This window comes from Microcebus murinus, chromosome 16 (assembly GCF_040939455.1).
Source record: "Microcebus murinus isolate Inina chromosome 16, M.murinus_Inina_mat1.0, whole genome shotgun sequence".
NCBI classification, from domain to species: domain Eukaryota; kingdom Metazoa; phylum Chordata; class Mammalia; order Primates; family Cheirogaleidae; genus Microcebus; species Microcebus murinus.
In genome coordinates, this window is record NC_134119.1 from 39,703,323 (window position 1) to 39,716,113 (window position 12,791).

At 52.2% G+C, this 12,791-nt stretch overlaps 1 protein-coding gene across 2 annotated transcripts in view; it reads left to right on the top strand.

The window, feature by feature from the left end:
* The window catches only part of TOX2 (TOX high mobility group box family member 2), a 136,525-nt gene that overhangs the window by 79,345 nt on the left and 44,389 nt on the right, over positions 1-12,791 (top strand). For both annotated transcript variants that reach the window (XM_020281841.2, XM_076011136.1), the window contains exon 3: positions 6,885-7,130. In XM_020281841.2, the coding sequence (XP_020137430.2) occupies positions 6,885-7,130 (246 nt within the window). The remainder of the gene's footprint in view (positions 1-6,884; positions 7,131-12,791) is intronic.

Sequence of the window (12,791 nt, forward strand, 5' to 3'; positions counted from 1 at the left end):
CTGCCCGGTGCCTGCTTCCTCCCCCGTCTCAAGAAGTCTCTGCCTTCAACGCTTTAAGAGCCCTCCTCCCCGAATTCCAGGGAAGGGCAAGCCTCACATCCTTTGAATCTGTCTGGCATCCTTCCCTTCCTGGAATCGGGGTATGGCAGACGGAACAGACAGTCCGACCTGCGGGATGCTCTTTCCACCCCCGCCGCATCCCTTGTCCCCAAGTGCCGTTCCTTAGTTGATTTGGGAGGAGAAGTGCAAGTGCAGGGGCTGAGGAACCAGGAGTCTCCTGACACATCTCTGTGCTTGTTGGTAAATCCCCACCTCCTGGCCCTGGTGTTTGCCTCAATGTCTCTTCCCCGACCCCAGCTCACACCCCCAAAGGACAGTCAGTTTGGGGCTTTGGGGAGGACTGACTGCTGGACTGATCCCAGCCACCTGTGTCTTTCCCTCGGGGCGGAGCCAAGGGCGAGCCTTCGCCTGGAATTCCTGGCACGGGAGGCTCTTCCCGATCTGCCAATCCATTTATTTTCTTACTGCTATTTCTTATGGCATTTAGTGAGTAGTGCATTCTGTTCATTTATGCCTTTATTCATTCATTCATTTAGCAAATACTTGTTGAGAATACGCTACATAGCAGGCACTGTTCTAGGATCTGAGGATCCCACAGTGAGCAAAACAGATGAAAATCTCCTGTGTGGACAGAGCTTGGAGCTGATGTCCCAGTGCGGCGGTGACAGGTGCTAAATCATAAGCATAATACATTAAGAAAATACACGGGATGTTAGACAGTGGTAAGTGATTTAAAAAAGAGAGAGCATGGCCTTTGGTTTGTGATGTTGAGCAATGAGGCTAACCTTGAGAATCAGGTGTTTGGGCAAAGCCCCAAAGGGGTGAAGGAACAGGGTGTGTGGATATTTCAGAGAAGAGTGTTCTAAAGAGAGGGAACAGCCAGTGCAAAGGCCCTGGGGCAGAAGCATGTGTAAAGTGGTCTGAACAGGGAGCATTGGAAACAGTGATGTCAGAGAGGTAAAAAAGGCAGGTGGCATTGGGGGGAGCTAGACCATGTGGCACGGTGTGGGGGGCCATGGTGAGAACCCTGTTCCTACTCTGAGTGAGAAGGGGACCACTGGAGGGCTGTCAGTGGAGCTTGCGTTTTCCCAGGATAATTCTGTCCCAAGTGAGAGTAGCCCACAGCAAGCGCAGAGTCAGGGAAACCAGGTAGGAGACCGCTGGCTGAGTCTTCCAAGGGAAAGAGAATGATACCTTGGACCACTGTGGTCACACGTTGGATTTATTCTCAAGGTGGAGCTGGTGGCATTTCCTGACCTATTTGGCATCAGATATGAGCAAAAGAGAGGAATCAAGGCTAATGCCTTGGGTTTGGGCCAGATGACGAGGAGGATGGAGTTGCCACCGGCTGAAGGGGGAAGACCATGGCAGGGACAGGCTCTCTTTTCAATGTGTTAAGCTGTTTGAGATATTGCCCCAAATCCAAATGGAGGTGACAGATGACAGTGGGCCGTGTGAGTCAGCAGTTCAGGGGAGGGTCCGGCCCAGGAGCACCGGGGAGTGAGCAGCAGAGAGCTGGTGTTTAAAGCCACGAGTCTGGGCGAGAGAAGCAGGGGGTGAATGTCCTTTGGGGAGAGTGTAAGATCCGGGCCCTGGGACATGCCAGTGCTACTAGGCTGAGAAGAACGGGGACCAGTGAAGGACACAGAGATGTCGGAGGACCGACACCTCTGGTGTCCCGGAGGCCAAGTGAAGAAATTTGTTCCCAGGGAGGGGGACATGCCAGTTATGTCAAATTCCACTGACAGGATCGAGTTAGATGGCCAGAGGAGGCCTGAGAATGACCACTGGATTTAGGAACATGGAGGTCATTGGTGACTTTCCCAAACAGTTTTGCTGGAAGGTGGGATGAAAACGTGGTTGGCGTGGATCTGAGAAAGAATGGGTGGAAAGGAAGAGGAAACATTTTGCAGATTTCCTGTAAGATTTTACTACTATTTTTAACTTCCCGAACTCTTACAACTTGGCATCTCCTTCCCTATTTTCAAGAGGTTACCAGTGGCAGAGAGCAAAGTAGGCCCCGCTGAGTGGCCGGCCTCTCACTCAGGGGACGTCTGCAGTATGAATGTGACCTGCCGTGGGCAAAAGCTGGGCTTGGAAGACCTGGGTCTGAATCTCACCCTAGACCTACTAGCTACCGTATTTCCCCGAAAATAAGACAGGGTCTTATATTTGTTTTTCCTCAAGAAGACACCTTGGGGCTTATTTTCAGGGATGTGTTGTTTTCCCCTCAAAGCCTCAGCTTGCAGCACGCACAGGATGGCCGGGACCTGACAGGGGGAGCCGACCTTCTTGGTGGGGCTGCCCGCACCTTTCCGGTCACCTCTGGGATAGTAGCTGTCACGATGGGGCAGATGAGAAGGGCTGCTCGTCTTCTTTTCCGCTCCGAGATGAAATGCATGGGTTGTGCAGATGCGCTGCGTAGCCACCTCCATCACTAGGGCTTGTTTTCTTGGTAGGGCTTCTGTTGCACAAATGCTAAGAAATCCCGCTAGGGCTTAATTTATTGGTAGGTCTTATTTTCGGGGAAACACGGTATGTGACACTTCCATGCCCCAAGCTCTAGCCTCCTCATTTGCAAAATGAAGATCAGTCACTTCTTTGCAGAATGTATACGCCTTAACTGAAGAAGGTGTGTGAAAATGCCGGGTCCAGGGGCTGGCACACAGTAGGTGCTCAGGATGGGTTGGTGTGTGTTCAGATGTCATGAATTTAGGATTTGATTACATTCGGAAGAGGCACGTACGTGTTTGCATGCATAGTTATTTTTAAGTGTGCTAATTGCCTCTTCATTGTCATGATTGTGTTATCCCAATATTTTGATACAACATATGCTTATTTTTTCAAAAGGCTTCTGGTCGATTGGGCTGGTTCCAAGGGATTGAGGTTTTGGTTTTTGAGTGAAAGGAATGGACTCGTGCAGTCCCTGAGCATTCACTGGGCACCTGCTAGGCTCCCGCACCTGTTCTGGCTGCTGGGGGACAGGAAGGGAGGTGGCAGTGGGCACACATGACCGATGGGTGGCTGAGAGACTTACAGTATGGCGGGAGGGACAGATGTGGAAGCACCTAGGTGAGGCTTGAACCTAAAGCCTGGGGCATTTCCCAGTCTCGGGCGCTCATTTGTTACACTCTAAGTGATTGAGCACTTGCTGTGTGCCAGGCACTGTGCTAGGCACTGGTGACAAGACAGACTTGTCCCCTGCCCTCACGGAGCCTGGGCTCTGGGTGAAGGGGGACACGAGGGAAAGGCAAGTAAGGAGTCAGAAATAACGTCAGGTGGTGCTGACCAGCGTGGGGCACACACGGGGCTGGGAAGGGGGTGTTGCAGGGCGGAGTCTTGCCATAGAACGGGCAGAGGGTTGGGCAGGCTTCCTGGAGGAGGTGACTCTGGCAGGGGGATGTATTTGCAGCTGATTCCCACCTAAAGGCAGCGGGCCCGCAGCCCACCTCGGCAGTCAGGCCGAAGTCGGACATCACCCCACGGCGCACAGACTGCGATGTGCGAGTTAGGAACATTCTCGAGTGAGGGTGCTGAGCCAGTGAGCTGCTGTGCATGCACTCTCTGTCCCCAGGGGACTCCCTGAGCATCTGACACTCCCAGCAGGACGAGAGCAGCAATTACAGGTCACACTGAGAGTGCTGACTGTGTGCCTGCCACTGTCCTGAGCAACTTTACGCCAGCCCTGTTGATACATCCCGTCATCACCCTTTCTCACAGATGAGGAAACCGAGGCACAGAGAGGGTAGTGTGCACACAGGTAGGAAGTGGCAGAGCTAGGATTCGAACCCCAGCCGTCTGACTCTTGCTCACTGCATCGCACTTTCTCCTGCATCACGGGGACAATCCCTTCCACCCCCGGGGCGGTCACGAGGTGAGATGCACATTTGCAGTGTCTGTTCAGCTCATGGTTTTTGAGCTCTTCCTTGGCACCCCGATTCTGTGCCGGTTCTGATCTAACTGTTGGGGAAGCAATGAGCGAAATTCACATTGAACACGGAACAAAGGATCACGTGAGAAGTGGGCTCACTGCAAGTTCCTTGAGCACCTCCAAGGAGACAGGCTGGGCTCTGTCGGGCGAAGAGGGGCTCTGACCTCCTCTAGAGGGCCCCTGGGAGGACGTTTAAACCAAACCTGCTGCCGAAGGATTGGTGCGAACGAGCTGGATGCAGGGGGAGCGTTGGGTGGGCAGAGCATCCCAGCAGAGGGAACAGCACAGGCGAAGGCCCGGAGGCAGAGAGGTCACTGTGCCTGGAGACGTCATGCAAGGGCTCCCAGGGCCAGGCTTGGGACCGTGGACTTTTTCCTGAAGGCAGTGGGGAGCTCGGAGTGACTTATGCGGGAGTGACGCGGTGCGCTGAGCATCTTTGCAAAGACCATTCTGGCTACAGGAAGGGGATAGAGCTCCGAGGAGAGGGCCGGGGAGGCCAGTGAAGGCCTGTGTCGTTGTCCAGGTAAGAGATGGCAGTGGCCTGGACTGGGACAGTGCCAGTGGGCGTGGAGACAAACAGGCAGATTTCAAAGACATTTGGGGGGAGTTTCATTGGATTTGGGGGGTGATGGAAGATGAGTCCCAGGTTTGTGGTTTTATTCGGTGGATGGGGACACAGGACAGGGGACATGGTAGGGGAAGGGCGTCGTGACCTTCAGCGGGAGAGGAGGGACCAGGGCTGCAGGCGCAAATGTGGCACCTTGGTGGGAGCTGAAACCCAGACCGGCGAGGTCCCCCCCCCGGGGAGAGGGCGTAGGGCAGGACGAGCGGGGAGCTCAGGAGCGAGGCTGAGAAACTCCCACGGGAGAACGGAGAGAGAGAAGGTGGAGCAGGAAGGTGGGCACGGTGGTCACCTCCTCCCTGGTCGCTGCTGGCTCATCTGCGAGTTGATCCCACAACAGCCCTGCAGAGGGAGCCAGTGAGCCAGAGGCGCTGTGGCTCGGGGTCCAAGGGGCGGGCCCTGGGGGCAGGGGGCAGTTTCTTGGCTATGAGGGGCAGTCTGGGGCTCTTCCCCATGGAACCCTTGTGAGGTTCGCACACAGCGCCCAGGGAGAAAGGCCTTGGCACCGAGCAGGCGTTTAGGGACCCTGTGCCCCCTGCTGTCGCCGGGCTGTAGGCACAGGGCCCGTCCCCACTGCCCAGTGGCCGTCCAGCAAGCGGCCGGTCAGCGCTGGCCCTCCAGGAACCAGGCGCTGTGCTGGGCTCAGCGACCCTGGCTGTTTCAACATACGAGACTTACCAAACAACGCAAAGATGTTAGAAGTTACTATTTTCTTATATGCTATTGTGGTTTAGGTTTTCCCTCCCTATCTACATACATATTTTGATTGATTTAAAATTTACCCTCATATTCATCAATACCTTTGGTATCCTTCATCAGTTCTGGAATATTCTCAACGATGGTCTCTCCAGTTATCCCTCTGATCCATTCTCCCACCCTTCTCCCTCCAGAATGCTGATTGGACAGACGTCCATTAGGCACCCTTAGTGGTACCCTCTCTTCCACGTTTTCCCTTTGACTCTGTCTGCTGAATTCTGGATAATTTCTTCAGATCCGTCTTCCAGTTCGCACCTCTCTCTTCTGCTGCTCTGCTGTGTTCTAGAGTATAGGCAAGGAAGAAAGACTCCTCCCGCCACTGTAGCGTTGATACTAAAACCCAACAAGGGCAGTGAGAGACAGGAAAATTACAGGCCAGTCCCACTTGGGAACCTGATGTAAAAACCCTAAAGAAAGGATCAGCACGCAACCCCCAACAGTCCTTAAAAAGAATAATACATTGCGACCATCGTGAGCAAGCAGGGTTTATTCCAGGAGTGCAAGTTTATTCTAACATTAGAAAACCCCACGAGTTACTTACTATATTAACTGAATTAAAGGAGGAAAGTCATTTGAGCCTTTTTCAGTAGATGCAGGGAAAGAGAATTTGACAAAATTAAAAAGCCATGCACAATTTCAAAAAAACACCCACCTTGACAAGAGAAGAATTCCCTCAACCTGCTAAAGGACAACTGAAAGCACCTGCCACAAGCATCATACATTATGGTAAAATATTTGATTTAAAGATAAGGAAGGGGAGAGGGGGGCAAGGGCAATATACGTAACCTCAACATTTGTACCCCCACAATATGCTGGAAAAAAAATAAATAAATAAAATAAAGACAAGGAAAAAGACAAGGGTGTCCACTTTCACCATTTCTGTTCAGCATTGTCCTGGAGGTTCCTGAACCGTTCAGGGAGGTGGGGAAACGTAAACAAGCGCAGACTGGAAAGGCAGGTGTCCGGGGCGACTCCTGGTTTCTAGCTGGTGCTCTTTGGGAATGTCTGTACCATTGACCAGATGGGGAAGACTACGAGAAGCCCCAGTCGGGCTGAGTGTTGGGAACACCAGAGAAAATCATCCAGCCGCCCTGGAAAGACCACCAGGCGGGGAGTCGGGGTAATCCGGCTCCATTCCCAACCCGTCTACTGACCTTGGAGGGATGCTTTCCTCCTTCCGCCCAAGTCCCCATCTGTAAAACGGGCGGAAGTGGAAAGATGCATCCAAGCTGGGCTGTGGGGGCCAGATCTGGCGGGTCGACAGAGAGGGACGGGTGGACGGGAGGCGGCCCCCACTCTGCAGGCAGACAGGCAGGCTGGGGACCGAGAGCCTCCAGTGGGACCGTTGGGGGCCAGGGCTGGAGTCTTGACGCTCTGTCACTCAGAGGGCTCACCCTGTTCTCCTTCGCCAAGGGGTTGTTGTCGTTACTGTCGTTGCTGTTTATTGGTGCTGATGAGTGTGTTCTGCAGTTGTGAGACTCTGACCCCCAACAACGTGCCCTTTTGATGTTTTAGACCTATAACGGCCAGAGCGAGAGCAACGAGGACTATGAGATTCCCCCGATAACACCTCCCAACCTCCCCGAGCCGTCCCTCCTGCACCTGGGGGACCACGAAGCCAGCTACCACTCGCTGTGCCACGGCCTCACCCCCAACGGGCTGCTCCCTGCCTACTCCTACCAGGCCATGGACCTCCCTGCCATCATGGTGTCCAACATGCTGGCACAGGACAGCCACCTGCTGTCGGGCCAGCTGCCCACGGTGAGTCCCCGTCACCTGCCATGGTTCCCGCCGGTCATGGCAGGGAAGGGGGTTGCGAGGGAAGCAGAATGGGGTGCCTTGGTGAAGACCCTGTGCTCACGTGCAGGGTCTGGCTGCACCGGGTCGCCTGCGTGGGGCCTGCAGAAGACGGGGGCGGGCACGGAGGGACACCTGATGACAGCACGCTGCTCACGCAGGGAGCTCTGTTCTTAATATCTTGGTATTGGTTTTTGTTAATAGTATACTCTCATTTTTACTTTTAATTTTTTAATAGCTTCAGTGAGATAGAATTCACCATGCCATATAATTCACCCATTTAAAGTATACAGTTGAATGGCTTTTAGCATACTCACAGAGTTATGTGATCATCAACACAATCAATTTCAGGATATATTATCACCCCAATAAGAAACACCGTACCCTTGCCATCATCACTCCCAACCTGCCTCCTGAAGTCCCCTGCCCTAGACAACCACTAATCTACTTTCTGTCTTTATGTATTTGCCTCTTGTGGATGTTTCATAGAAATGGGGTCATATCATTTTTTTTAAAAAAAAAATTGTATGTTGCTTAAGCTTCCAGAGAAGGGGTAATTACTGAGTAAAAGTTCATGGGGTAGGTAAAAATTTAGCAGGCAGACAAAGGCAAGAAGGGACAGACCAGCTGGGGGAATAGAATGTACAAAGGAGGGGGCAGGGTGCTCATGCCAAGCTTGGGATTGGCATCGGTGTTTTTCTTTTTGTTGGGCTGGAGAGGAAGAACCTGGAGCCAAGGGGACAGAGGGGAGGTGAACGAGCTCAGCAGAGCCTGGGGGGGGGGGGGGCATAAGGGTTGGGAATGCCATGCTAAGGAGATGTATTTTTTAAAGCAGGAATGGTTGATTTGAACCACAAGACCCATAGAAAATCAGTAGACCAATTTTTATATTACACAATAAAAAAAAATCTCCTTAAAAGAATTCTAGTGCTTCTCCTGAACAAGTGTGATTTGTATTTATTTTTGCTTTTTTGCTTCCTTCACAGTTAATATCAGTATTATACACTAGTTACATCTCTTACATTCATTTGTAAGTGACAGGAACCAAACTAACTCAAGCAAAAAAAGACTAAAATGTCTAGGGAGTGGACATGGGGTTTCAGGCATGGTTTGATCCAGGAACTCCAGCAGCGTTACGACCCCATCCCATCCCCATTTCCACAGCAGGTCTGATGGCTGCTGGCAGCCAACATCTTCCCTGACATCTCTGGCAGGAAGCTGTTTGGGTCTTCCATGACTGGACATCACAGAACCAGTCCCGGTGTCCAGGACGAAACAGTTTTTTTTTTTTTTTTTTTTTTTTCTGCAGAAAAGTCAGGTTCTAGAAACAGTCTTATATCTTGTATTTTGTCAGCTTGAGTCACAAACACCCCTGTAGCAGGGAAGGAGGATTCCTATCAGAATCACATGGTGCTGGGTGGATTGTGTTCACCTCTGCAATGACCGGTCAGAAGCCACAGTCACATTTGTGGCCCAATTCCAACAGATGCCTGGGACCTTAGGGCATGCATTTTATATTCAGATAATCTCCACCGTATTTTATTTATTGTTCGACCTTCCTTTATTGCCACCAAATTTCCTTGCTTAAAAAATCTGTTGTACTCTGTGCATTTTTTTTTTTTTGTAAGGCGCATCCCATTTTCTGTTTGTTTTTGAAGCCGGGTGAGAAATAAAAGGAGAGGAAGAACAAACTCAGGATCCACGTTTTGCAGTGTTCGGCTCTCACTCAGTGGAAACCGACGCTCCATTGCTCCTGGATCTTTTCCTTTCGGGCCCATCAGCCGTGCAGGTTCTCAGCTTCCTCATCCCTCCAAGGGAACCAGTGACTCGGGCTCCACAGCCTTGTGGCTGTGACGTCACTTTGTTAGAACGCCGATAGCTCAGCTGCCCAGATAACTTCCTAACAAAAACCTCCGGGCTGTCCCAGTTTGGGCGGGACATGTGCTACGAGAGCCATGGTGCAGGGGTGAGACTGGCCACAGTTCTGGGCCACAGTGTCGCTGGCCTTTGGTGCCGGGGTTGATGGAGGCAGTGTAGGGTAGTGGTTAGCGTGCGACTCTGGAGCGCCACCCAACAGAGTTGGATCGTGGCTCCACATTTGGGGCTTTGGTTTCCTTGTCTTGCAATGATAATAGGACGCATCTCGGGACGGCGGTGACGTGTATCTGAGATAATGTATGTAAAGTCTTAGCAAATGTCTGGCAGGGAGAAAACAATCAGGGAATGTTTGCTGTTGTTATTAGTAATAAAAATGAATCCCCACTGTCACGAAGTGGCAGCGTTTTCCCTTGAGTCTCATTTACCTAAAGGGGCAGACTGCAGATACCCGCAGGCATGCTTGCAGGCCCACCTGGTTGCAACAGCTCTGATATTAATAATTACGAAGTGTGTTACCTGTTTATCAAAGGTGACCCCCCCCCCCCCCGTCACCCTGCCTAGGAAATGCTTTGGTTGGGCTCCGTCCAAATAGGCACTTTGCAGGCGTTTTCCAGGTTTCTTTAAAACTAGCTCGTGTTTAAGATGCTTCACAAATTCAGATAGCCTTAATTCTTCCATTAGTCAGACTCTGCAAGGGTTCGCTGAATTTTATATTCCCTCTTTATGTCATGACAGATAAGCCAAACCCTATTACCCGGGGGAGAGCGCCCAGACCGACTGGGAAAACCAGATAAGGCTGTGTACATACACTGGGACCCTCTGGTGCAGAGAGACACGGGGTCCTTAACGACAAAGTTTCTAAATGCGGCTGAAGTGCAGGGTGAAGGGCGTGGGTCTGCGTGTGCGTGTGCGTGTGCGTGCCCTGCACTCGCAGATGTGACGACGCGGCAGTGCGTGTCAGTATCTGCCGGGTGTCCCGCACTGTGCAGAGGGCCTCGCAAACGTTTTCTCACGTATCGATCCCACAAACCTGACCGAGGGAGGGAGGTATTCCTGCAGTGAGGGGCGGAGACTCCGGGGAGGGAGGTGAGCGTATCAGTCTCCGTGGCTGCTGTAACAAAGACCGCAAACTTGGTGGCTCAAAACAGCAGGCATTTTTGGAACTAACTGCTGAGCACACATGTGCACAGAGGGAAGTAAGTCGCCATGGAAATCAAGCAGGGGGAGGGGTGAAAACCTACCTAACAGGTGCAGTGACTACTGACTGGATGACGGGCACACTTGTAACCCAGACGCAAGTATGACAAGAGTGATCCATGCAACCAAAAACATTTATACCCCTGTAATACTTTGAAATAATAATTAAAAAAAAAAAACCCAGCTATTTATTCTCGCACAGCTCTGGAAGTCCAAAATCTGTATCCTCGGGCCAAAATCAGGGTGCCAAGAGGACCCCATTTCTTCTAGCTTCTGGGGGTTTCTGGCCCTCCCTGACTCTGACTTATGCCTCCGTCTTCACGTTGCCTTCTCTACTGTCATGAAAGCTCCCTTTGCCCCTCTTATAAGGACACTAGTGACAGCATTTAGGGCATTTGGGAATGTTCCAGGGCAATCTCCCCATCTCAAGATTCTTAACTTAACCACATCTGCGAGACTCTTTTTCCAAATACGGTACCCTCTGCAAGCTCCGTGAATCAAGACCTGATGTCTTGGGGGGGGGGGGCATTTTTCCACGGCCGCAGTGATCTGCAGCTGTGCAGTAATAGCCTTTATTGAGCACCTATGAGGTGCCTGGCATTGCTCTGGGCTTGGAGTCTACACGACGCCCTTGCGGACTCCTGGCGCAGGTGGCAAGAAGGTGGAGAGCCCGTTTCTAGACACGCAGTGAGTGCGTGTGCCTGGAAGAGGCCCCGACGCAGACGTGGGCTTCTCACTTCCTACAGGAGGTGATGGCCTGACCCAGGGTAGAGTCATTAAGTACTTCGTGAATGCGTTAATGTCATACAGCACTTCAGCAGCAAAACCAGAAGTCAAACCCAACTCTGTCCCCTACCACCCACCTCTGAGCTTTGCCAGGTGGCTGAGAGACAGGTGCAGCCGGGCCGAGGGGCCGTGGACGTGGCACAGAGGATGCCCTGAGGGTCCGGGTGCCTCAGTGCTGTCTGCAGAGACAGAGAGGCACGCGGATGTCGACCCTGGGCAGGTGGGTGAGGCCAGGGTGTTCGACAGCCATCCCATAAATGCCAAGCCCCCCCCTTGGCTGTGATCCCAGAGGCCGCCAGTTCCTTCTGGTCCCCTGCTCAGCCTTGGGGACGGGCGTGGGAGTCAGCCCCTGCTGTAAAGGCGCAGGATCGCCTACAGTCCTGGAATCAGGGCCCCTTTTACCAAATTAAATATGCTTAAGGCTTCTCCCTCGACTTCATCGTCTTAACTGATTAAACATTCATTTCCAAGACAAAAAGAGTCAATTTAGTATGAAAGATATATTGTGCCGGTTTAATTTAAAGTGCTGCACCTCCATCTGACCCCTATTTTCATAACTCAATAATTTTATCCTGTGTTGATTGTCTCATTTTGAGAGAGATATTGTATGTATAAATCAGTTTCTAAAATACCCAAAGAAACTCGAAGAGTGGAATTTGTTAAGCAGCTTCTGTGAAGTCTGAAATCATTTATTTTGGAGTCGTCCTTGGGAAATGTTCGAACTTCTGCTTCTGGCTTGCCCGGGACAAGAATGATCTATCCCAGGAGGGGACAGAGCCTGGCATTTGTAGACAAGTTCCTGGGGAACCAGCACCCTTTCTGAGCCCAGAGAAACTCCTGGGGCGTCTCGGGCAGGTGGAGGCCGGGCCCAGCGGGAAATGAGTTCTGGCCAAGCCCCTCGCCACCCGCCATGGAGTCTAGTGATTCGGGAGTTAGGGGGCTCTCCTGAGCTGAGCCCTGAGAGTCCTTGGAGCTGGGTGGTCCAGCTGGGGGACTCATGCAGCACCTGGTGGTAGACAGATGTCATTCACAAATTCTCCTCCCAGCTGTGACTCTTATTTGCTTTCTCTGGGACTTTGGACAAGCTACTTCTCGCCCGGCCTCAGTTTTCCCATCTATGCAATGGGGATCAGGATTCCAGCTCTGGCGACCTCACAAATAGGAAAATGGGCACAATTGCTTTGTCAGCCGTGACTTGTCAGCTGGACAAGTATGTGGGTTTGAGGTGTGGCTGACCTCCTACTACTGCCACGTGTACCCCTGGCCGGGGAGGCTTGAATCCTATCAACTTGGACCAGAGTCTTGAGTGCTGAGTTTTCAGTCTTTTGTGCTCTAGGTCTCTGTCCCAAAGCATCTTGCCAGGGCTGGTCCTTCCGCTGCACAGAGCGCTAGGGGCCATGGCCCAGGGACCTCCACCCCACGTGAAGGGCCTTTCTAGGCTGGTATCTCGGGGCAGGCTATTGGGAAAGGGGCTGAGCTGTACCTAAGTTACACCTTGCTATAGAGACGGTCCTGTGCCTGGAGCCCAGGGCAGGGCTTAGAGCCTGGGGTGGGGACTGGATCCTGGGGACAGGGCCTTGAGCTGAGGGTTAGCAGGGCTGGGTATTGCCTCTGGGAGGTCCTTCATCTACCTCCCAACACCTCCCTTCCCGTTCTGTGCTATTTCCCTCCCATCTCCCTTCCCTCTCCTCCTCCCTTCCCTGCCATCTCCCTCCTCCCCCGGGAGGCTTTGTCTGTCCCTGTTTGAGTCTTGTAAGTTGGGAC